This window comes from Sciurus carolinensis, chromosome 14 (genome assembly GCF_902686445.1).
Source record: "Sciurus carolinensis chromosome 14, mSciCar1.2, whole genome shotgun sequence".
NCBI classification, from domain to species: domain Eukaryota; kingdom Metazoa; phylum Chordata; class Mammalia; order Rodentia; family Sciuridae; genus Sciurus; species Sciurus carolinensis.
Window position 1 is genome coordinate 9,244,043 of NC_062226.1, and position 27,043 is coordinate 9,271,085.

Here is a 27,043-nt window from a genome sequence, read left to right on the forward strand (position 1 = left end):
TTACATATGTATGTATGTGTGTGTATATATATGTGGTGTGTGTTTGTTTTATTTATTTATTTTTAAAGACAGAGTCTTTCTATGCTGTCCAGGCTGGTTGTGAGCTCACAGTCCTCTTGAGTAGCTGGGATTATGGGCACAAGCCACCCTGTACTGATAGTTTCATGTGTTTTGACATAATGTGTTAATAAGATTTCCAGGGTAACCCCTGCCTCCGCCAACAAAACAAAACAAAAAGAAACCTATTTCAGAGAATATCATGGAAGAAGACTTGTATCTGTGTTGGTACCAGTGTTCCAGTTCTCCCATCACCTCTTCAGTGACCACTGGGATCAGGATCAGGAGTAGGCTTGGGATAGCTTTGTCTTTACTTTCAGAAGGAGTACGATCCTATCTCCTTGAAAGCAAGATTGGCCATTGGTATACAGAGCTTGTTTGTAAGTTTAGTACTTATGTATTAGGAAGTGCTTTTAAAAAATTTTTTTTTAGTTGTAGGTGGACACAATACTTTTATTTTATTTTTATGTGGTGCTGAGGATCAAACCCAGGGTCTCATGCTTGCTAGGTGATTGCGCAACCACGGATCCACACCCCCAGTCCCGGAAGTGTTTTTTTGATGTAGAAAATCATTTGTGTTTAAAAAAAGAGTCAACTAAGGCACAAAAAATTTTAAATAATTTATTTGAGCAAACAGTGATGCATAAAGTGGTCAGTTCTAAATCAGAAGTGGTTCACAAGTAGATTGCAATGAGAAAGTTATTTTAGGAGGAATGTGGAGGTAAACCAAAGAAAATATTTGGTGGCGACAATTGTAGAGTTGCCTTATTTGATCCATCCCATTAGGAATTATAATGATAAATTTGTGGGCTACTTTAAAAAAATTTTTTTTTTTTAGTTGTTGTTGGACCTTTATGTTATCATTTATTTATATGTGGTTCTGAGAATTGAACCCAGTGCCTCACACATGCTAGGCAGGCGCTGTACCACTGAGCCACAACCCCAGCCCACTGTGGGCTACTTTTGACTAGTTGAGCTTAAGTTCTGTTTTCTTAAACATTTTACAAGAAATAGGACAAATTATGTTTCACTTACTTTTGCAAATCAAGCAAGGTTCAAGTCACTTATGAGGCCTAACTGACTTCGCTCAGGGATTTTTCAGACTTGGTCTCCATTTTAATTTACTTGACAAGTATGAACTTCTATCTCACTTTCTAAAATTTTTGAATATTTTAATTTGGATTTAAAATTTTTCTTATAACTATATTAAAATGTCATGATGAATTGTTGCCTTATACATTTTTCTATTGTCATGCATTTCATAATTGAAATAGTTTCAGCATGTACAATTAAGGACTGTGACCAGTTAGTTTTTTTTTTTTTTAATGTGCCCAGTAATTTTCTTATAAGCAGTATAAAAACCTGCAAAAAATGTAACAAAGTATTTTAGCATATTTAAATTAGGAAAATACCAGGCAAGTTGTTTCTTTTGTAAACTGCTTCTGTCCAAAGCATTCTGTATATTATCAGAATGAAAAATGACAGCACTTTGTCATCTGTTCAAATTGATATTGCACTCTTTGCAATGACAGCTGAAAAGGCCCACAGGTGCCATATAAAGAGGTGACCATGTTGTCATATTTCATTTCGGCATCCCTCTGCAAAGCCATAATTACCTAATTAGGTTGTTAATTAGGAGATTAGCATTTCACTATATTGATAGAATGCTCTTTACCGGCGTGGGGCTAGATACAGATTTGTCTGCCCTAATTTATAATCTCTGCCTGTTTTGTACTTATTTATTTGCTTAAGATCCTTGCGTAGGGCAATTCAGTTTACCTGGGAAACAGTTTGTTTACAAGCTAATGAAGCTTTGATCACTGAAGTTGCTGAGTTAAAATATGAACAGATTTAAAAGAGGGATTGCATCCCCAAAATGATAATAAAAATTCAAGTTGGTGTAACTTCATTTCTTGTTTACATAGGCAGTAACATGATAAGAATTCAAATTGTTGGTATAAAAAAATTCCAAAATATAAAAACTGAGCCTGAAATATGATAGAGGTTTATATATCTTAAACTAGGCAAAGGATATTATTTTATATTTAATTACTTTAGTTATCTCTATGATTTATATGTGGAACTTATAAAATATGTTAAGTATTTCAAATGTGTTTTACAAACTGAAGCTTGGTTAATGATTTCAGAACAAATATACTCTGTCTTCAGCTTAGATTTCCTTAGATAGTCATGCATCAGGCTTTATTTCATTTATACTTTCTTCCATTAGTCTGTGCTTGGAACATTCCCTCCCTGCACTCTGCAGTCCTGAGGGCTTAGGAATTTGAAGTATTTCACAGTAACCTTCTCTTGGTGAGCTATTTGGAGTAAGCACATTCTCTGTAGTGTGTCTAACATTCTTTTGTGTGGGGTTGCAGGGGATTATTCATACCTTTTCTACCTTTTCCAGTTAAGGAAATCGAAAGATTCGGACCAGTGCTAAGAGCACCAGTCCCACTGAGGTAGTAGCTTCATTCCTTTTGATTATATTTGGTATTAGCCTCACGGTTGTAGAAGGTACATGTGTGCCCAAGTCCCTTTTCCCCCACAGATGTTATGAAGAATTGGATTTCATTTTTATATTTATAATTTTCTTTACAATTAAGGTTTTAAAAACCATTTTTATATCACGAAAATAGTATATATAAAATCTTCTACTTCCTGGACTGGATGTATAGCTGAGTGGTAGAGTGCTTGCCTAGCATGCATGAGGCCCTGAGTTTGGTTCCCAGCACTACATAAAAACAAACAGAATCATTTTAGCTTTTTGTTTAATTATAATCATTCACTTATTCAGTCAGTATTTGCTAAGTTTGTATTAAGAACTAGGTATAGTTCTAGGAATTGAGCAGTGAAAACTATAGATGCAGCTTCTGCTCTTAGGGGACTTGCAGTCTAAATTGCAGGGATCTAGATGGCAAGAACAGTACAGATTGACAAGCAGAACCTAGCTTGAGAGGTGTTACAGTAATGAGAGCCAAGGTCAGTATGGAGGAACACCTACATAGGACTTGGTAAAGTTAAATCTTCCTGGGACAAGTGATACCCAAATAGGGATCAGAAGGATAAAAGAGAAAGGAATATCTAAGCCAGGTGATAGGACAAGAAAGCTTTCAGGGAGAAGTGTACATTTAAGGCTTGAAGAGAACAAAGTTAGGGTTGGGGATGTAGCAGTTGGTAGAGTACTTGCCTAGCACATTCAGTCCCCAGTACCACCAAAACCAAAACAAAATAGCAACAGTAATAAAAGAGCACAAAATGTTTGGAGTAGAAAGAAATAGAAGGGTGATTTGGAGATAGGACTGCATAGAGGTAGGCAAGGTTCAGTCATGTTAAGGAGTTTGGTTAGTTTTTAAGACAAATTAGGAAACTACTGTAAAGCTTTGATGAGTGATGGTGGCTTGCATTAGATTACTGAGATGAAGAAAGTGGACAAGATCTAGAGATAGAGTTAGGATGCACAGGGTTGATGATTAAATGCCTATAGGATTCATAGAAAGGAGTCAAGGCTCCTGATATGGAGCTAGGGATGTGTTCAGTGGTCGGTGCTTGCCTAGCATGCATAAGACCCTTGGGTTTGATCCCCAGCACTGCAAGAAGAAGAAGAAAAAAGGGCTTCTGACTTGGATATTCTATATACTTCATAATTTTATTTAAGTTCAAGATTGTGTTTGAGTATGTTATAGGTAAGGTAGATAAGTCTTATTTTCCAATTTGACCCCAAAATGTACGGTATTAGCAACTAATTTTCTTTCAGGTGGACCAGGAAGGATACTAATATTTGAGTGTCATTTTTCAGTCCTACAGTGGGACAGCACCTTTGTGAAGTAAGAAAAGAGAACTGAAGCATAGAAACTGGGAGTATCCCATTTTTCTCAGCTGCTAGGTAGTGGAATTGGGGTCATACCCAGCTTTCCAAACCTTTGTGTTTTTTTTTGTCATGCCATGTTGCCTTTCTTGTTTCATCCCTTTCAGTTCCCCCACCACTCCCCAAAGCGAGGGGAAGAATTATTCCTGAAGTAACAGTGGCTCAGTAGGCCACTGACAGAGGCCTTGTTTCTTAGCTTCTTAGGGCCATGCTTTGGATTAGAATGCTGTCTGGTGCCCTGGGAAGAAAAGCTCTTCCAGTGTGTGGGATTTGCTTCAGCAAAGTCAGATGTTCTGCTGGGATTTCTGGCACTGGAATTAATCTCCTTCAACTAGAAATGTAGGTTAGCTACCTCTACTAATACAATTGACAGTCCCCCCCCCCCCACCCCAAAGGAAAACCCTTGGCACCTCCCAGAATTTCATGTCTGTTGTTTAAAAAGAATTAAAATTGTTTAAAATTTTTTATGGTTACTGTTGCTGGCTCTGCTCAGTTAAGTACTTTGTTGATGTCCTTGGGTTGGAATCATCTACACTGGAAGACATCTAGGATGCAGCAGCATGGATTCTATCTTTCTTGTGTTTCTATCTCCTTTCTTTCTTTTTTTAAAAATAGATATAATTCACATACCATAGAATTTCACTCCCATCCCCCCACTGGTACTAGGGATTGAACTTAGGGGTATTCTACCACTGAGCTACACCCCCAACCCTTTGTATTTTGAGGTAGGGTCCTTGCTAGGTTATAGGCTGGCCTTGAACTTGAAGTCCTCTTGCCTCAGCCTCTCTTATGCCACCACACCTGGCACAATTCACCCCTTTAAAGTATACTATTAAATAATTTTGTATAATTGCAGAGTTGTATAACCTCCATTATTATCTTATTCCAACATATTTTTTTCACCTCCAAAAGAAACCTGAATTCATTAGCAGTCACTTCCCGTTCCTTCTCACCTACCTCCTGAGCCACTGATTTACTTTTGTCTCTGTAAAGTTGCCTACTTTGAACCTTTTATATAAATGAAATCATACAACATATATGGGCTTTTATATTTGACTTCTTTTGGGAAGCAAAATGTTTTCAAGGTTCATATATATTGTAGCATATATCAGTACTTCTTTTTATTGCCATGTAGTATTCAGTTGGTGCATATACCACATTTTTTGTTTATCTACTCATCAGTTGCTGGACATTTGGGCTCGTCCCAAATGTTATGAATAATGCTGCTGTAAACATGCACCTTTTTCCTATGAACATGTGTTTTCAGTACCTCTGGGTATGTATCCAGAAGTGGAATTGCTGGTTCTTACAGCCCCTCTATGTTTATAAGCACTTTGGAACTGCCGAACTGTTTCCCACAGCAGCAGCAGCATCCTACCTTCCCCTCAGAGGAGCACACGGTGGAGCTCCTTTCTGCTTCTGCTTTCCTTAGGCTCTTAATTGGCTCTGGTCTGTCCTAGAGGCAACCTTAGATTCCAGGAGTTTCATGAGCCTTTTGTCTTATTAGATGGAAAAGTTTCCAGTTTTCTCTGTTTACTCGGTTCATTTTACAACTATATGTGTACTGGCATTATATGTTGGGCGTTAGTGATAGGAAGTCAAGGGTCAGAGTGCTTTCCTCTCAAGGACCTTACGGTCCAGTGGATCATAACTTTAGAATCTAGGCAAAGACTGATTTTTTGTTTTGTTTTGTTTAATAGCTTCTGCGTTTTCATCCACCTTTTAACTATTGCTGTTCCTTGGGTGTTTGTTCCTTGCAAAAATTTATATCCATGGCTTCATCTGTCACTTGTGTATTGATGTCTCCCAGATTTTTTCAGCTTTCTCTTGAGCTATCAGGTTTGTGTCTTGATGGACATTCCAAGTTCATTTAATTGAAAAATAACTCCTTATCTCCACTATCCCTCTAACTGAGTGTTCCTACTTTTGAGTTCACAGTTTCAGTTGTTGGCACTATCATGCAAGCCTTCACATCCACTAAGTCGTCAAGTTCTACCATTTTTTTTTATCTCTTAAATGTTTCTTGACTATTTCTTGAATTTACAGAACCTCTTTCACGGCTTTACTTCAGATTTCATCATCTCTTTGCTGGGCTGTAGTCACAGCTTCATAACCAGTCTTCTGTCTTATCCATCCGATTAATCTTCACACCTCTCTAAAGTGGCAATCGAATCAACTTTGAACTCCAGGTGTTCTGCTGTTTCTTTCTTCAGTGCTGTGCTCTCTTGATGTTGCCTCCTCCTCCAACCTTCCAGCTTCTTATCTTTGAAGATTCAGCTTTGACCAGGCAATGATAGCAGTAATAATAGCAAACATTGTATAGTGAGTATAGGCAGTGTAATAAGTACTTAACATATATTAATTCATTCAGTCTTCATTCAGTCTTCATAGCAATTTTGTGAGGTAGGCACCAAAATTATTCCCATTCATAGATGAGGAAATGGAGACCCAGAAGTTGTTACTTTCTCTAGGCCTGTAATGAGTGGCTATGGCCAGTTTTGAACCCTGGTGATCTGATGCTTGTTCTCTGCCTCTCCTATCTGCCTTTTCTTAGCCTTCCCCATTCCCTTGACCTCTCCCAACTACAAAGGATCCTTTCTGCTTCTGCAAGAACTCATGGATGGCCTTGTGTTAATTTGCAGCTCATAGGACAGAGCTGGAGTGAGCTTTATCATAAACACTTCTTTTTCTTTTTTTTTTTTTTTTTGTGGTACTGGGGATTGAACCCAGGGCCTTGTGCTTGCGAGGCAAGCTCTTACCAACTGAGCTATATCCCCAGCCCCTATTGTAAACACTTCTGATCAAGGAGCTAACATTATAGATTGTTTCAATACCAGCTCTTTTTTTTTTTCCCACTGTTCTTTTTCTTTGGTACTGGGGATTTAACCCAGGGTTGCTTTATCACTGAGCTATTTCCCCAGCCCTTCCTATTTTTTATTTTGAGACAGAGTCTCACTAAGTTGCCTAGGCTGACCTTGAACTTGTTATCCTCCTGACAGTTTCCTGAGTTGCTGGGATTATAGGTGTGTGCTGCTGAACCTGTCTCTTTTTCAGTATCCTTTAGGTGACTGAGTTGGAAGTGACCTTATCTTGGTCCTTTTTTTTTTTTTTTTTTTTTTTTAAGTTGTAAATGGATACATTAACTTTATTTTATTTATTTATATTTTTGTGTGGTGCTGAAAATCGAACCCAGTGCCTCACACATGCTGGGCAAGCGCTCCACCACTGAGCCACAACCCCAGCCTTGTCTTGGTCTTATTCATCTCTGCAAAACCTGTCTTGAGTATCAGTTTTATTTAGGCATTTTTCCTTTGCATTTCCATAGTATGTTGTTATAGAATCCTCTAGTGTTGCTCTCATTCTTTATTGTGACCATTTATAATCTTGTCTCTTCGCCCCTGCTTGACTCCCCTCTTGGGGATAGGGTCTATGATTTAGCACTCCACTTTGGACTCCCAGCATGTAGTGGGTCTTCAGGCTTGCTGGATGAATAGATAAACCTATTTGTGTCCACGTGTGGGCTTGCGTGAGCAGTGGGAGAGGAAGATCGCGATGAAGTGGACTGAAGGTAGAGTGTGACGCATGGTGTTCGAGTGCTCTGGAGAAGGAAGCGTTCAGAGCGAGGCCGCCTGGATTTTATCCTGGCCTCACCTCTTACTTGTGTGTCCTTTTGCATATCTGTGCCTCAGTTTACTAATTTGTAAAATACAAATAATAATAGACTGTAGTTTTCTAAATGACAGAAATGATCTGTCCAAGACCATGCCATTAGGTCTCTGGTAATTGGGGAACAGGAATTCAGGTTTCCTGAATGGTTCTTGTAATAAACAGTATTTTTTTTTTTAAATGATGTTGTGGTTAACCTGAGAGTCAGTGAAGAGGAAGCAACTCTATTGAATTCTTCCACTTGCAAACTTTAAATACTGAGAAGGCAATAAAAGGAAAAGAAATTTTAAACTATATGCTGAACCAGCACCATGAATACTCCTCCCTCCCCCTTTGAAAAATCATGGCACAGCTTCTTGGAAACAAGAAAGATTCATTTGTTTTTCTATTCATTCCACACTGAGCTCTTATTGGATGCCATCCATATTCTGCTAGAAACTGACAACATAGTGATGAATAAGACAGTCAGTGTCCTTAAGGAATTTAGAATTTAGAAGAGAAAACCAATACAAACTGATTATTATTAAAAAGGGGAAAAAAAGTGGTGTGATTAGCTTATTCTTTCATTCATCCATTGATTCATTCACTCCTTACATAGCAGCCAGAGAGATCTTTTTAAATGTGAGTTAGGTTATGTCACTGTTTGCCTTACAATTTTCTAGTGATCCCCCATCTTTGCAGGCTTCAGAATGGCCTGCAGAGCCCTACCAGGTTGCCTGCTTTTCCAGATTGAATCCTTTAGTGCTTGCCTCCTTGTGGGACTTCTTGCTGCTCCTTGAACAGCATGGGCCTGCTTCCCTCTGCATGGCAGCTCTCTTCCCTCACACTGTCTGCACAGCTTGCTCTCACCACCTTCAGGTTTTAAATTAGGTGTCACCTCAGGCAGGCATTCCTTGATCATTTTATTTACAGTTGCAAGCCCTGACTTCACCTACTTTACCCTTATGACTTTCCCCACTTTGTCCCCAAAGCACTTCTAGTTTACTATGTAATTATTTTGTCTGTCTGTCTCTCCCCATTAGAATGTGAGCTCCATGAGGACAGAATTTCATCTACTTTTGTTTTTTGCTGTGCTTTCTGTATCTAGACCAGTGCCTGGCACATTGTAGGCTTCCAATACATACTTGTTGAATGAACAAATTCAATAAACACTTAACTATTGTAGGCAATGTGCTAGATTAATTATTTGGTAGAAGAAGGAACAATAAAGTGAACAACCAACCTGGGAGTCATTAGGAAGTTTACCTGGAAGAATTGACCATTGAGCTGCATTTTGAATAATGAGTAGGAGGAAGCCAGATGAAAGGACAGGCTTTTCAGACCACACGATAAGTTTGAGGGAATGCCACTTGTCAGCAGTTTGAGCTTTGGGTTTCCTTGGGGTAGTTAAAATTTAGGAAAACACATTAGGAGCTGATTAGGTCTTACAAGTTTTGAGCATACATTTTAGTAGCATTTTAGAAGTTTTGTGCATAGATTTTTAAGTTGTGTGGTTTAGTTTTTGTAAAAATGAAACAGCTCCAAAGGAGTTGGATATTACCACAGATTTAGTGACTTCAAACCACACATTACTGTATGGTTTTTCAACTTCAGAATTATTGATGTTGACATTTTGGGGATTATAACTCTTTGCTGTGGGTCCTGTGGTTTTGCATTGTACCATGTTTAACAACATCCGTGTGCTGGGATTATATACCTGTAATCCCAGTGACTTGGGAGGCTGAGGCAGGAAGATCACAATTTGAACACTAGCGTGACCCTGTCTCAGAACTAAAAATGGACTGGGGATATATAGCTTCAAATGGAATGCTCCTGGATTAAATAAATGAAGGTACAAATAAAATTCTTTTAAAATAGTTTGAACTTTGGGAATTGAAGAAAGGTTTGCAGAGCTTGAGCTTGAGTTGGACTTGGAAGACAAGGATGATGTTAGAGGAGAAGGGCACGTCTCACACAAAGGGCAATCACTGCCAAAGGCCAGACGTCCAGGGTTGTCCTGGCAATCACATGGGGAGGAGCGGGATAGGAGCAGTGAGTGACACTGGATTGCAGAGAGCCTTACTGTGTTGTATGTAAAGGGTTTTAGGTTTGTTTTCACTTTCTCTTGCTGCATAAGAAGTTACCACAAGCATAATCAGCTTAAAACAATATAAGATTATGGGCTTATAGTGAGTCAGGAATCAAGGCTTTAACTGGGTTCCCTGTTCTTGGTCTCAAAGGGAATAAATTGAAGTGTTAGCTGGTTACAGACTGACTCATCTAGGGGCTCAATTAGGAAGATAACTTCCAGGCTCTCTCAGATGGTTGACAGAATTCTTTACCTTGTGGCTGTATGACTGAGGCTCCCCTTTGAGAATGGTTGGGAACTATTCTCAGCTCCTATAAACTGCCCTCAGTCCTTGCCATATTGTACTTTATGCCATTTATCATAACTTTGCTTCTTCAAGGAGAATCTCTCTGGCTTCAAATGTTTCTTTTCAGTTGGCTAAGATGGAGTCACAATGGAATATCATCGAGAGATTGACTGTCCTATGATCTTTGCCATATTCTGTTGGCTGTAAGCAAGCAAGTTCCACTCACACTCAAGAGGGGACGACACAGAGGGATAGATGTTGATGCTAAGAGGCAAGAACTTCTGGAGCTGTTTTAGAATTCTGTCTACCATGTACACTTTCAGCACCATGAAGGCAGTGACCAACTCTTTTACTTTTCTCTTAGCACTCTTAAGATATGTTTTATGAATATTTGTCAAATGAAATCTGTGGATGAGACTTTGGTAGGCAGTTGAGTGCTATTTACAGTTTTAAGTTTCTAAACTTGTAATTTTACATCAAAAAAACACGTTGAATAATTTGGCATTATTCATAATTTTACATTAAAAAAAGTACGAATAATTTGGCATTATTCATAGTCTTCACTTGAGGTAAAACTACATTTTTACCTGAGATCTTAAAGTAAAACCTAAAATTATTTATTTTCACAAGTGTCAATCAAATCTATTATTCCAGAGAGACAACATCCATTGGAAAAATACTATGTGGTTATATTTCATCAAATTGACAGTTTTCTTCTAATAATTAGAGATGTTGGCAGGTTTGGAGTTTTGGGGGTGGTGTCTGAAGTTTCAGTTATTGCTAGCTAATAAACGTTATTTAAAACACTTTTTTTTTTTTGGCGGTGCTGGGGATCGAACTCAGGGCCTTGTGCATGCAAGGCAAGCACTGTGCCAACTGGGCTATCTCCCAGCCGTATTTCAAAACACTTTGAAAATACTAATTGCTTTATAGCAGCCGAATAATATTCCAGTCTAACTTCTGCTTAGAACTTTATATACTTTTGTGTGATTAATACTTACATACTTTATCCTTATCATAGGAAACATCTTTTGAACAAAGTTTAGATTTTAAGTGGTTCCTTGATAAAGTGCCATTTTATTTTCACAAAATCAGTTATTTCTTACTCCAAAGTCTTATGTTTTTTCACAAGACTCTTACTGTTCAAACTGGAGCTAGGAGAAACCCAGTCTCTGCTATGGGGTACTGGAAGCCACAAGAGTGAGCATTTGCTTGTAATCCCAGTGGCTCGGGAGGCTGAGGCAGGAGGATCACAAGTTCAAAGCCAGCCTTAGCCACTTAGTGAGACCTTGTCTCTAAATAAAATATTTTAAAAAGGGCTGGGAATGTGGCTCAGTGGTTAAATGCCTCTGGGTTCAAAGAAAAAAAAAAAAACAAAGTGAGCCTTGCCCATTTTCCCAGAGTATCAATTTTAGTGTTATTTTTTTCTATTAAAACAAGCACAGATGCAGTGTATTATGGGATAAAATGCAGAATATGAACTCTAACCATAAATTTCTTATGGCATACTGCTGTAGGTGCCTTCTCTACGTCTTTGGTCTTCTCAGAATACCTTAATTTATGGTTACTGCCTTGTGCCCCTCAGGTCTCTCTCTGGAGAAGTTTGAGAGACCCTGTATCAGGTTCCCTTTAACTGTACCTAGGCCGGTGGTGAAATTCTGAGGCATTTCAGGTGGTTAGTGGTAATAAGGCGAGAAAATCAAGGATTTGGTCCCTTTGTTGGAGTGAGACATTTGACACAGATTTTGCCTCTGGTAGATTGGTGGGAGGTGGGGAAGGGCTAGCTGGTCCCAAGTGCCTTAATCATTTATTGGGGACCTTAGCAGGACAGATGGACTAACTGAGATAACTGAGCCACTGCCCACGTGGTCTTTTATCCCAAGTCTCATGAGTTGGAAGCATTCCAAGGCTACAGCAAAAGCTGCAAGTCCTCTTGAGGGTGAGGTTCAGAAATTCCACTGCACACTTGGTAAAAGCAAAGCACAAGGTGAGCCCAGAGTCAAGGGGTGGGGAAATGAGTTCCACCCTTCATGGGAGGAGCTTCAGAGAAACCTACCTTGTGTCCTTAGGCAAGTTAATTCCTTTAAGCTTTATTTAAAAAAAAAAATAAATAAATAAAATGAGGGTTGAATTGCCAGGTGAGGTAGGAGGATTGCAAACTGGAGGCTAGCCTGGGTAATTTAGCAACCCTGTCTCAAAGAGTAAAATGAATTGGGGATGTAGTTTAGTAATATAGTATCTTGGGTTCAATCCCCAGTACCCCCGCCCCCAAAAAGAAAGGCCTTAGAACAACTCAGTGTAAGAGCTCAGTAAATATCGTATGTTTTTATTTTCCTTGTGGGTAACCAGGAAAGCCTTAAGATGTCATCATCATCTTTCCTTTTGCCTCTCTTCGAAAACATACGTAGTGTCTCATTTGGAGGTAGGTGTACCTTCTGTTACTGACTGCTGAACCTGTCAGCCTGGGGAGGAGCAGCCAGAATTTACATATTTTTGTAAGGTTCCTAGGGCCTTGCACTCCAGGTGATATTTAATGAATGAATTTTTATTCAAGAGAAGATATAAGCATGGATTTTATCTTGTCTAAATTTAGTAAGTGCTTTTAATCGTAGGGAGTTAAAAGTGTGAAAGGAAAAAATAAACTCTTCAGATATATTGTCTCACTATTTACTGTTTCATGAAATTAGGCATATTCACATGGAGAAAATTTTAATTCCCAGAACAGTTAGGAAAAAAAAAAGGGCCACTTACTTTTTGGTAATCTGAAAAAATAAATGAGGATTTAATTTAGAGTTAAATTGGAAAGAGAAAAAGATGTAAATGCAGTAAAATGCATTTTAATGGTTACTAAAGCTATTTTCAAAGTCCAGGAGTTCGGAATTTTGAACTTTAGATCAAATAATGTTGAAATATTAGTAAAAAGAGGGTTTGTTCATTATTATGAAAGGAAAACTTTATATACAATAAAAATGTTTTTGCTCTTCTACTTGTTATTTTTTCTTGTGAGAAATAAATCTGTGAGTGCTTCTTATGGTCTTAAGGTCTCCTGTGCAAGAATCATTTTTAACTTGCCTAATGCTAACCATGGGAAGTCGGGGTACCAGTGTGCAAAGGTTAAAAAAAAAAAAAAAAAAAAACAACCCAAAAAGAACCCTCGCATCTGCTGTTACATGTTGTTAACTCCCCTAGCAGACATTAAATCATTTCAAGTACAATAATGGTGTGGGAGGTAAATTAACTAACCATTAACAATCTTATAAATACACAATTAACATGCCAACATTTATATGACACATTGATGGGGCAGCAGTAATTTTTGATTGGAAGTTTGCAGACCTTTGAGAAGCCTCAGGCTGTTGCTTATTCAGATAAGTTTTCACATATTGCAGGTGAGGGGTCTGGAAGTCTGCCTGGCAGAGGGAAGCAAGTGTGCAGTGTTTTGAAAATAGTTCGAAAGGGGAATTTCTTTCTAATCATTGGCTGAACTTGAGCATTTTAAATCATACCGCTGCCTGTCTTAGGTTCTTGGGAAGTGAAGGAGTACAGAGAGGGCTCATTTGCTGATGGTACATCGTTTGAAGAAAGAGAAAAAGTATTTCAGGTATGGATTTATAATTAAAGTTGCATAAATCACTAGGGATTTTTAAAAATATGTTTAGAGGAGTAGGGGTGTAGCTCAATGTTAGAGTGCTTGCTGAGCATGCATGAGACCCTGGGTTCAATCCCAAGCACTGTGAATGAACAAAAAATATACTCTGACCTAACTGGTTATTTAAAGTAAACCCTCAGTCTGGGGTTGTAGCTCGGTGGAAGAGCGCTGTCCTCACAGGTGTAAGGCACTGTGTTTGATCCTCAGCACCATATTAAAATAAAGGTATTGTGTCCATCTATAACAAAATATTAAAAAGAAAAATCCTCTAAGGTTTTAGGAAAGTTAATGATCTCTAAGGTTCCTTTTATATGTAAAATTTTGTGATTTTTATTTTTTGAACAATCATTACATATACTACTACTTGTGGTTGCATGAGTCACTGTGGCATTGGTAGAGAGGAACTAAGGATCTTGTCTACTGCTGAGCACATTTGCTCTCTCATGTTCTTTACAGGAACCCCTGGGAGGAATTGAGGAATTTCTCTTAGGCCTCAGAATCTAAAAAGCGCAATAGGATTTTTTAAAAAAATCATTTTTATTGTGATTATGTGTTCCTCTTTGTTTCGAGAGACTGAGTACTATAGTGGTTAAGATCCCAAGGTCTTTAGATTTGAATCTTAGTTCTGTTGTCTGGCTTTGGGCAAGTTTCTTAACTTTTTCTGTGTTTTAATTTTTTTTCCATTTGTAAAATGGGGATAAAAGTAGCATCTAAATAGGGTTATTTTGAGGGTTATATGAATTAATTCATATACAAGTTAGAAGAGTTCTAGTTATTTTTTCTTAAACTGGGGATCGAACTCAGGGGCACTTAACCACAGAACACACATCCTTAGCCCTTTTTATTTTCTATTTTGAGATGGTCTTGGTAAGTTGCTTAGGGCCTCACTAAATTGCTGAGGCTAGTCTCAAATTTGTGATCCTTCTGTCTCAGCCTTCAAAGACACTGGGATTACAGATGTGTAGCACCATGCTTGGCTTAGAATAATAAGTTATTAGCTGTTATAGTTGCCTTTTGTTTCTGATATTCTGCAGTTTACTTGCAGCAAAAGATCTTATGTCATGCACTGGTATATGAATTTATCCTGAATTATTTCTTCTTTGCCACTTTTCCCATCTCTGTGTGTATGTTTTATCATGTTATACCTTATAGTTTTCTAGAAGTCATTGCAGATGAAGTTTGAGAGCATGTGTGTACATGAAGTTATTATTAAAAATTGTATTCAGCTGGAGATGGAGCTCAGTGGTAGAGCACTAGGCTAGTATGTGCAAGGTCCTGGGTTCAAAACCAGCTCAGGAAAAAAAAATCGTACTAAAATTACTCTCATATCTAGGGCAAGTTCCAAGTTACCTCAGGTAGGGTTCCACATTCAAATGGAAGCATAAAGTGGTAACAGTATCCAAATTGTGACTGAAACATAAATGGAAGTGTAAAATGGTAATGGTTTCCAAACTGTAGCTGGAACCACCATCAGCACATAGTAGGAAGTTAGCAAATATTCATTGAATGTTGTTTTTTATAAGGAGACCCAACCCAGTACATTAAAAACGACTGTGTCATTTAACATCTCTTACTGTCCTCCCATTCTGCATGGATGTCCCTACTGCTTCCATTTTCAGTAAAACAAAACTTTATACTTTAATGAACCTGTAGTTAAAATGTGGGAGAAAGAGGCTGGGGTGTAGCTCAGTGGCAGTGTGCATGTAGTGAGCCCTTGGGTTCCATCCGCAGCACTGCAAAAAAAAAAAAAAAGGAAGAAAGAAGGTGTAGGGCATCTCAGGGGAGCCCACTTCCTCGATCTGGACGTGATTTGTCTCATGGTGTAAGGTACATACACCATGGAAGTGCTTGTCCTTACTTTATGTAGCATAATGTTCTTAAGGTTCATCCACGTGGAACCATGTGTCACAATTTCCTGCATTAATATTCTATCCTACGTTATATACCACATTTTGTTTAACCATCCTCTGTTATGTTTTTAATCACTGTAAGTATTGTGTATATATTTGTACTATTAATGGATGTTTAGATTTTCATTTCATATTCTAAACAATTCTGAGAAATATTTTTGCACATTTTCTTAGAATAAATTCTATAAGTAGGATTGCTGAAAGGGTATTCACATTTTTCATTTTGATAAACATTACCAAATTACTCTCTTAAATGTCCCAATTTTCACTTGTTTCTATAGTGCATGAGTGCCCATTTCTCTGAATTCCTGCCAATATTAGTCTTTTAAAAAATAATTGTGCTTTTTATAGAACTGAACAGAAAAGATGAGTTGTTTCATTTGTATTCTGAATGTCTTTGTCTTAGAAATCAAGTATACCTTCAAATGATACTTAGCTGCCCTTAAGGAGATTTAAAAAAATATTCTTTTGGTTCTGAAAAGCAGTGTTGTTGGAATAAGTTGATAATGTCTCAAGGTGACAAATTTGAAGGGCACATTGAAGAGAAGCTCTTGTATCTGTATTAATAAAAAAAGGCAATCCTTTCTGTGTAATCACACTTAAACCTGACATGCTCATATATGACTTATCTCTACAACAAAATTGGATAGTTGTTGGAAGTTGGACAGCAACATGTATTGAATTCCTGCCATGTGTAAACATCCTTTGTCAGAAGGGATGTGGTGTGATGGCCCCTGTCCTTGTGGAACTTATAGTCTTAAGTCTTCAAGAGCACAAAACAGGAGGTGGAAAGTGACATACACAGTAGCACATTTCCCAGGTCCATCCTGTGGGCATTCTCTATCAGCACTGGTATGGAAGAAATAATTATTGAGTGAATCATACAGATTCCTCAGTGTATGAAGTCATAGGGGTTAATAGAAGCGACCTCTGCTGATCTTGGGGTATTTTGAGACCTCTTATGTAAGGCTAAAGATGGGGAGCTGGTGTGTCCTTCAGAGGTGTTTGCCCATTCTTCTATCCTTTGTAAGTTGGGATGAAGCAGATTCATTTTGCTGAAAAATATTTTATTGAGAGTACTTCAGTGTACTTTCGCATTGCCCTTTACCATTTGTCTTTTTGGTGCCAGAACACCTATTGAATGCGTGACTTTTTAGTGAAATCCTTGTTTTTGTGGGAGAGAACTATTTAGGATGAAGGTGAAAGCACTTGTCCTGCTAGCAACCAGTTGCCTTGCTTTCACAGAGGGAAGACAGTTTATCATGGTTGCTACAGGAGGATGTTTGCAGCTTTGGCAATCTGTGATGCCATGAAAAATACTCATTTATGGGTGTATATATCTCTTCATGGTTATAGAAAATGTTCTTATTTTTACAAGTGAACTTTAAATGGTCCCTTTTAGTTTTGTAATTTTTGACTGGCATACTTAAAATAGTGCATTAATGTTCTGAGACGAAATATTTCAGAAATTTGGTACTTAAAAGATTAATATTAGAAATGTAGTAGGTCTACATTAGGGTATAAACTTTTTGATTAGGTTTATGTTAGGGCATAAACTTTTGATTCAGGCATTTCCCCTTAGCTTGATTGTAAAATAAATAGTTAATGAATATATTTAGAGGAAAAGTGAATTTCCTTAATTTAGTGTAATTTACTTAATTTAGTGTTTCTCAGTTGAACATCCTTTAATCTCAGTGTCTTTAAGACTCACTGGGTGATAGCAGTAGAATGACGTGTTACTGGACAAAATTTTTGAAAACCTCAGCTGTAATGATTTGTTAAATAGATTACCCTCTGTTTCTAGAAGAAACAAATGAGAAGAAAGCCTAGTGTTGTAGGTATTTCTCTTCTCTCTTTTTTTGCAGTACTGGGAATTGAAATCAGGGCCTTGTGTATACAAAGCAAGCGTTCTGTTGCTGAGCTACTGCCCCAGCCTCAGTTACAGGTATTTCTAAAAATAAAAATCTTCATAGGATGGTTCCTAGGAACATATTCTGTCCAGTTTTCGCATTCCTTGTACTTCAAAATCAAAATGATTTTGAAAGAGCAAGGAGGTGACCCAAGTAACCTGTGGTGTCCTCTATCACAAAAGAACCACAGACTTCTTTTATGTTCCATGAACTTATTAAAGATGGATGAAACATCGATATATTTATGACAGCCTTAAACAGGAATTAAAACTGAACTTTGTAGTACTTTTTGCCATCAGCAATAGCCTGTGTTTGCTTAATTATGTACTATCCACTCTTGAGCCCTTTTCTACATTACTGCTTGTGTATCCTCTCATCCCTGGAACCTCCATTTTATAAATGAAGAACAAAAGGAGGCTCAAATGTTAAGTGTTTTGATCAAGATCACGTTGCCAGCAAGTGATAGGACCAGGATTTGAACCCAGTGGGTCTCTAGGACTTCGTTTCTCACAGGAACAATGATTCTGTTCTGTTTTGTGGCGTATTCCCATTTAACGGAGGCGGCAACATCTACATTCCTAGAATAAACATCATTATAATTTTAACAGGATTGAGGAAGCAGTTCTTATAATTAGTTTCTAAAATAAGAAATTAATCTCATAGCAAGGCAGTTTTGATTAATAAGTTTTATTTTAAAAGCACAGTACTATCTTAAATCAAAAGAAAGGAAAATATGTTTATTGAACAAAATTACTTTGGTGGTACACCTTTGTAAAATCCCTAGTAACTATGAAAGTTTTACCTGTATCCTTTTAAAACACTTCACAACCAGATGACAAGGGGGAAATGTAAACTGATGAAATAAGTTTCATACTTTAGTACATCATTTGAGGAAAATACAACTTGTTCCTCATAAAATAATAAGAAAACTGCTTCAGAGGGAAGGGAGAGAGAAAGACTTTTGAATGTATTGTTTCAGCAGTAGTTGTGTGCTTTCAGTAGCCTAAGAGGTTACTATTACTTGTTTTTCTAGAGAGCAAGCCTTCCTCTGATACCATGGAGAGATTTCATTGACCAGAGCCATAGCCCCTAGTGCTTATAAGGATTTCCTTTCAGCTTAGACTTAATCCTTTTTTAAGCTCCTAGGTACAGGGATAAATGTTGATTTTCAAGGTAGCATTTTACCACATTGAATTTGTTTGAAAAATGATTCAGTTGTTTTCTGCCTTATTCTTAAATATTGCTGTGTACATCATGTTTCTAGGTAGGTGAGCTCGTGAAACAATATGAAGAGGAGAAAATAGCCTTTTAAGGAAATTGGCCCACAGAAAGAATGGCCTTCTTGGACAATCCAACTATCATTCTAGCTCATATTCGGCAGTCACATGTGACCAGTGATGACACGGGAATGTGTGAAATGGTTCTCATTGATCATGATGTTGACCTAGAGAAGATTCATCCTCCTTCAATGCCTGGAGACAGTGGGTCAGAAATTCAGGGAAGCAATGGCGAGACTCCGGGCTATGTATATGCCCAGTCAGTCGATATTACCTCAAGTTGGGACTTTGGTATTAGAAGACGCTCAAACACAGGTAAACCTTAATTTTCTAGTCATGTCTTCTGAGCTCTAAATCAGCGGATGGTTCTATGGAATAATGCATAATGTTGGAATGGGGAAGTTTCTGTGTAAGAGGAACACCCATGTGTCAGACTAAGAACGAGTCTTAAGTAACATCTCCAATCTCTGTGAGTATGAATGGAGAGATCCTCTGGAATGTTGTGATTAGAAGGAAGGAGACAGAAGAGAGGTATAGGTGGAAATTGGGTAGGAGAGACATGCTGAATGTTATTTTCTAAAAAGTTGTCATGCAGAAATGGAACTTGACCTGTTCTGAGTGTCTTTTCAGAGCAACATTAGTCCCAGTAGATAGATTTCCTGAAGGCAGATTTTAGGTTGATAAAATAAAGAACCTTTAACACAGACAGCTGACTAGCCAAGAAGTGCAAGGTACGCCTCTAAACAGTTTTTGTCCCTGGAGAAGTTATTGGGGAGGGTGTGGAGGGATGGGGTGTGTAGCGGGGAGACAGCTCATTATTTGTTAGGATTGATCTTAATAGGAATTCCCACTTTGGGTGTGAGATTAGAAAAGGTGCCTCTGTTTTTGATACTTTACCTTCATGAACCACTAACTTTGATCTTTGTGGTTTGAAAACCCTCAACTTTCGTGTATATATTTAGTGTTATCTTTTTAAAAATTTTTCATTGTCCATTTTCCAGTTTGAAATTTTTGATGGCCTTTCACAGGGAACGTGATGAACCAAGGCCTTTACTTAGATAATTATTTAGAATATATATTGTAGTTCTGAAATAACAGGATATTCTAAGAGGTAACTATTACTTTTTAGATCATTAGAAAATACAATCTCCAAATCAGCAACAGTAACCTGCTCATGCCCTGGAATTATAGCAGGAGCTGTGCTACAACAGGGAAATTATTTATGTATGTATTTTCATGGTCCGGATATAAAATGTTACATAAAGGAGTATTATAGGTAGATCCAGATACAGTTATAATGAAAGGCACATTAAGGTTTTGGTTCAGAATTCAGCATCTGTGAGACTGAAAAGAATAATTTGATTTTATGATGAAAATCATTAATAGTATTTCCCCATATCAAAGGAACTTTTATCAAAATATGATGAGTGAAGATTTGAATATAATTTAGAATTGTTGATTCTGAGTTCTCTAGTTGAAACTGACTTCCTTGCAAATTATTGAGATGATATCTCACATGACAGGTTGAATAGATTTCAGTAGGAGAATATTGCTAAATTAAGAACTTTATGATTATATTACTTTGACTGTACCCTTTGCGTTTATTAATTGCAACCAAATGTATTTTTCTTCAGTGGAATTTGGTTAGATATTGTTAGAATGTTTTTGCCAGAGTAGTTTTAGTTATGGCAAGATTGTTTTTGGTGTTTCCCTGCCACAATGCTAAGGCAGGATTATATGATTTCCTACCTTGAAGGAGGTTGAAAAAGAAGTTTATTTTATTTATTTTCTATTAACAATGTGCCAGAATAGGATGTTGAAGATTAGCAAGAGAAGATGAGTTTTAAGAGAGGGCATCAATTGTGACTTTCCTTTCATTGTTACCTCTGTGCAACAGTCAGTAGATGCTGGATGGTATTTCTTTAAAGGCTCAGTTGCCATTTTTTGAAGACTGATCAGCCAGTGGTAGTATAATCACAAGTGCATAATTTTAGGTGACTTGGTGTTGTTGGAATTTCTTTATGTACATCTGGATACTAATAATTAATTCAGATTATTGGTTGCCCTAATGACCAAAGAATTTACTTTTTAATTCTCTTAACATATCTTAAAAATTTTTAAAAGAAAAATTGTTCTTTTTAAGATTTGACTAATGTTACAAAGATACAAATCATTTATTTTACTACCTATAAACTGTTTCAGCCCACTGAAGAAAAGCTATGCTAATTTATATAGCTTTGACATTTTATAATTTTCATGATTTTTAGATAAAGGATTTTATATTTAAAACTTTAATAGTCTAGTCTGAGTTCATTTATCTTTAATTTTTGAAACGGGTAGAGTAATTCATAACAGTAATTTTATTCCTGTAATGTAATATTCACTTCAGTTCATTTGTGCATTAAAATTCCTTTAAGACCGTTATTAATGATTTATATAATGAAATGTCATATTAATCACAGAAGTTTTCACATTTTATTATTCTCTTCCATGTTAATACTATCTTTATGATCTCTATTAATGTTTTATATCCTCTAATTTCAATTATAAATCAAGAATATTTTCATGTTTTTGTTGGTATTTGCTTTTCAGGGTGCCACCTTTAAAATTTTATGACTTTTTCCCTACATATGCAATATAAAACATCTTTATTCATATAAAGGTAGTTAATTATGTCTTTGTTTATAGTAAACTTTCATTGACAAACTTATAGTTATAATATTTCTTTTTAAGCTCAAAGATTAGAACGACTTCGAAAAGAGAGACAAAACCAGATCAAATGCAAAAATATTCAGTGGAAAGAAAGAAATTCTAAGCAATCAGGTAAATGGAAATAATTTTAATTCTTAATTTGAGATTTATATATTTAGTTTATATTATTATATAAGAACTTTTACTTTAATTCATCCTTTTAAATCCTCTGGGCAGATACATCCAGTGTTTTGAACTTTGAGCTCTTTTGCTTATGCCTTGGCCCTTGGAAGCTGTGTAAATTCTTTAGGTCTTCCCTTTTTTGGCCAGTTTCAATCTGGGTTTAAGAATAGATGTGTGCAGGGGACATTTTGTAGAAAATGTCATGCCAGTACTGTGCTTGTAGGGCTAAGGATTAGTCTGTAATTTTTTAGATGATTCTCTGGGTTATAGATTCCTCTTTAAAATTCCAACCTAGACTTTTCCTTGCCTCATGAATGGTCCTAATAACAATCTTTTTTGCATATATGTTAATTCTTTTATCTTAAAAAAAAGATTTCTGTTGTGTTCGTATAGTATCTATTTAAAGGCTGGCCATAGTATGCATTTTCGAAGCTTCCATCTCAACAAGAAGACTTTAAAACACAATTTCAAAAGTAAAATGCTATTAAAATATTTTATGATGGATATATTATGTTTGTCAGGTTTCTTCTTTTTTCCTCCTTTAAAACAAATGTCTGCAGTGTGTAATGAATCTTTGTTGACTACCTCCATTGCTACACAATTAAGACCAACCACATTAACGATTACTATATTAACAGCAGTTCCTACGTAGTGCTGTACTATGTATTTGGCAGGCATTACCTCTAATGCAATGATCTTGCAATCTATGGGTAGTTGCTATTATTTACAGCTGAGAGAAAGGATTGAAGAAATTCAATTAACTTGGTAAAGTTATACATGATAGTGCCATGTTTTGTATCCAACTCTGTCCTCATAGGAAGGCCAGCATTTTGGTGCTAAACCACATTTTAAGTGCTTCTTACTTTCTTCTTTGATTGTAGACTTCAGTGTGCTTCCTAGGTATGGTTTTCTTAATGACTGCTTCTGAATGATGACTATGTAGAATCAGAAATATCATTCCCTTGTTTTTCTTCCCTTCTGTCTTTCTGTAGTTCTTGACTCTGTCTTTAGTTTTACTCTCAATACTTTAAACATCTTACTAGACTGGCCTCTTCTGTTGATCCATTTAATACTCTTTGTTGTATTTAACACAAACAGAAAACACTTTTTATGATTCATCTTGTCCACTTTGTTCAGATTTTCTATATATCTTAATGGAGTTCCTATTAATCTCCTCTTAATCAACTAATACAGAGCCAGTTTATCTAAGCTACTTCATCTTCCCAGATACCCTTTGTTTGCCTTCTTCACTTTTATATTTTAAAAATTATAAACATATAAAAGATAGGGTAGAATACTTCAAATATAAGTGCAGCATCCCTTTTACAATGTGAGAAATAAATCATTCAGCATAAAGTTTGATGCATTTAATAAAGAAGAGGATTTTTGTTTGCTCCTCCTTCACTTTTTCCTTAAAATTGAATCCACCTTATCTTTTGTGTTTCTTTTTAGGACAGTACTGGGTTTTGAATTCGGGACAGCACACGTGCTACGCAAACACTTTGCTACTGAGCTACACCCCAGCCCTTGAATACACCCCAGTCCTTGAATCCACCTTATCTGATTCACTGTTTCACAGAATATGCTGGAGAAATGGGTAGTCCCCTGTTGCATTCATTTGTTACCACACTGTCCATTTTATATACTTAACTCTCCCTCAGTTTCTTTTCCTTTCTTTTCTGTCTCTCACAGGTTTCAATAATTGACCCTGTGACCATATTTCTGGAAAAGTTCTTTACTGTGCCTGTCCATTCTTTGAAATGTTGACCCTGTTTCTGACCAGACCAGCAGCCTGCCTTGCAGTTGTTCCTGATGGTTAGAGGGAATGTCATCAATGCACTAAGGAATGTTTTAGGACTGGGGATGTAGATTCCTTGGCAGAGCACTTGCCTAACACCAATGAATGTCTTTAATTCTGAGGCTAGGCTCCATCCTCTGCTTGGCACTCTGGTTACCCTGAAGCATGCTAGGAAAGTAGAGTCAACAGTTAACTGAGCAGTCATTCTGTCTACACATCTCTCAAACACACGCTCTCTTTTGGCAAGAAATGCCATGTTTAAATCTTTTGAACTGCCTTGGGAATTTTCCATAAGTCATTGTTTATTCATTCCCATTTTCTTTTTCAACTATTTATGTTCTATTATAGTCCTTTCATGTTTTCTAATCTTTATTTTATTTCATTCTCAAGTAGAAGAATCAACATTTTAAACATGATACACTCCTGTGGAATGATGTTCTTCTACTATTATTCCATCTAAATCCAGTCCATTCTTTAGACATAGTGTAAATGCAGCCTTCTCATAGAAGAGTTAGACAGACTCTAGAGGCCCTCTGGTCCATAATCTGGGTTTTTTTTTTTTTTTTTTTTTTTTTCCCCAGTGCTGATAATTGAATCCAGGGCTGCACACATGCTAGGCAAGTACTCTACCACTGATCTGCCTCTCCAGTCCAATTCTGTGAAGTTCTTTGTGAGCTTACTGAGCCGTATGCCATAAAACCATATGATAAATGCAATACTTTAGATTCTCTCAGTCTTCCTGTAACTAATATTGCATGGATAAATATGAAGATGGTTCCATGACAAGTCTGCTTTGTTAGAAATTATTTCACATTAGGATCCTAGTGTTTTTAGTTTTATTGTTTTAAAATGATGTTGGAGGGCCAAGGCTGTAGCTCAATGATAGAGTGTCTGCTAGCATTCATGGAGCCCTGGGTTCCATCCCCAGGACCATACCAAATAAAAAGATATTGAGAAGAAAACTGGCATTTTAGTCTTTATATAACTAGTTATCCACCGTTATTCACTGAGTCATTTGTTAAATATTTCTTCCATAACTCCTGTATGTCTCGTAATTGTGTGCTAGGTGCTTAGAGGAAGACATTGTCCAATCCTTAAGAAATTCAAAGACTAATTTTAAGATGAGGCTTTTTACAAATGAAGTGCAATATAACTCAAAACAACAGGGTAGCTTATATCAATTATTTATAAGTATTCCTGAAGTTTTGTTTATGTAACATTCTTTACTGGTTTCTTAATGATTCTTAAATACACCGGTTGTATAAAAATCAGAAATGCATCCCTAAGTGTATATTATAATGACATTCCGTGTACATTTCTAGGCTCTACCTGTGGAATTCCTGATTCATTAGATAAGGAGTGAAGCCCATACATCTGTCTTTTTCAAAAGCTCCCCAGTAATTCTGATGGGTAACCACCTCTGGAGTATAGAATATGCTAGCCATGTTTCCTCTTTATGCAAATCCAGCAGATTAGATGTTAATATATCTGTTTTACAGGTGAGAAAACTGGAGCTCAGAGGCTCAACAACTTTCCCAAGTTACTTACTCTCAAGCAGTTGGCTAAGTGGCAAAGCCTTAATTTTTCTCCTGGCCAGTCTGACCCAAAGTCTTTAGTCTTTCTACTCTGCTCCTCTCCCTCCCAGATCCTAGGTGGAAGCTTTGATGTTGAGGAGTCTTCAGTGTTTCCTTGTTTCGTTCCTTCTCTGTCAGCTATGACCAGGGTTCAGGGAAGTTGTCAAACGCTCTATATTAAAAAACAATTATTGCTGAAAATCTGAAAAAAATATAAAATTGTAACAAACTCTCAGTAATCTCACATCCAGAGATAACTGTTTTTAATATTTTGATGTATTTATTCTAGGTCTCGTTTATATATGTGGGTAATATATTTTTAACAGTATTCTTATCCTGTATATGTTCTGTGTACACAGACATAAAGCTTTATAGTTGTCTCTGTATATAGATCCTGCACTTTTATATATTTCTTATTAATGTGATTTCTGAATGTTTTACATTACTATTGCAAGTAGCCACTTACCTGTAATTTTCTTACTGGTTTTCTGTAAAGAAATCTGTTGCTTTGACTGGGAGTATAGGTCAGTGGTACGGCACTTTCTTACCACATATAAGGCCCTGTGTCCTGTCCCCAGCATTGCACACACACACAAATAATGAAGAATAAAAGAAATCTATTGTTATGTTTTGAGTTCAGCCACTCACTGAACCCGTACTAATTCTAATGTCCATTCTCATCTTCCTGGTCATCATAGTATGTGCTTTCTCTTAAATGTGATGATGATTAAATTTCTAGGCTATTTTTCCAATTGTGTATTTGTTGGATACTTTCAGCCATTTATATTGGTTAGTTTTTTCCGCTTGCAAATAACAGGAAGCTTATTTTGAAAAATCTTATTTTGAGGAGAACTTGGAGAAGTATAGCTTGCCCTTGAAGGGCTCAGCACCTTCACCTGGAGGGAAGGAATTCTCACCATTTCTCCCGCCTTCGCTGTCTCTGGAGAGTAGTGAGTGGCATTACAGTTTTGTTGTATATTAAAAATACAGGGGCTGGGGTTGTGGCCCAGTGGTAGAGTGCTCGCCTAGCACGTGTGAGGCACTGGGTTCGATCCTTAGCACCACATATAAATAAATAAAATAAAGGTACTGTGTTCACCTACAATTCAAAAAAATTTTTTTTAAATTAAAAAAATACAAAAGTACTTAGGTATAAAATTGTATGAGAACTGGGATTTGCTTAAAATATTTAAGGAGGGGCACTTAGTAGAATGAACAAAAGAAACAAAAGCAGCTCTACGTTGATAATTTTTGAAGCTGGGTGATGGTTGTGGGGGTTCATTATGCCATTTCCTCTATTCTTTCCCTTTGTTAAATTAGGTTTTTAGGTTTATCAGTTTATTCCCTAGCATCCTATATAAATGACCAATGAAGTTTTTTTTCCTCTTTGTATCATTATGAACTCAAGGGTTTTTAAAGCATACTTCATATTTTTCAGTTCATTACACTTGTTATTCCTAAAAAAAAAAAAATTTTTTTTTTAAATGTTGATGGACCTTTTATTTTGTGTGTTTACATGTAGTGCTGAGACTCAAACCCAGTGCCCCACACATGCAAGGCAAGTGCTCCACCACTGAGCTACAACCCCAGGCCCACATTTATTATTTTCTCTGATGCTAAAGTTGTCCCTTTGTATAATGAGTCCCTTCATATTGGCCTCTAGGTTTTGTTTAACAACAATAATAATCTTTCATAGCTTCTTTGCTTTACTGTATGACAAACTCTTTGAAGCTCATTCTACACCTTTCCTTCCCTGAATTTGGAATCAACCATTTATCCAAGGAGTTTTGATTCTTTTTAGTGATAAATGGTTTTCAGAGACTACAGCCTAAACTCGAGAAATTCTTACTGGGTTAGTTTTTTCCTTGTAACCCTTTTTAATGGGCAGATCTCAGAAAACATTTAAAGAGCAAATATACTGCGAGTTGATTCTGGTAATTCCAATGCAAATTTATGATCATAGAATATTTACTTTTTTGATTGTATGTTTCTGTATCTTTCCTCTTAAACTGAAAATCTTGGTTCCAGAATAGAAATATCACATTATTACCAATAATATGATTACTAAGAATATTTTAAGGGGTTTTGTTTTGTTCCTTTGGATAT

The 27,043-nt window shown here is 36.8% G+C and overlaps 1 protein-coding gene across 12 annotated transcripts in view; it reads left to right on the plus strand.

The window, feature by feature from the left end:
* The window catches only part of Mapkap1 (MAPK associated protein 1), a 227,227-nt gene that overhangs the window by 9,429 nt on the left and 190,755 nt on the right, over positions 1–27,043 (plus strand). For 9 of the 12 annotated variants that reach the window (XR_007104884.1, XM_047523959.1, XM_047523962.1 and 6 more), the window contains exons 2-3: positions 18,679–19,006; positions 21,425–21,514. Coding sequence is in view for 11 of the 12 variants with exons in the window: in XM_047523959.1 (XP_047379915.1) it covers positions 18,748–19,006; positions 21,425–21,514 (349 nt within the window). In the remaining variant the exon portion in view is untranslated. Of the gene's footprint in view, positions 1–13,466; positions 13,547–18,678; positions 19,007–21,424; positions 21,515–27,043 lie in introns of all 12 variants that reach the window. The other 3 variants (XM_047523955.1, XM_047523957.1, XM_047523958.1) reach the window with 3 other exon arrangements.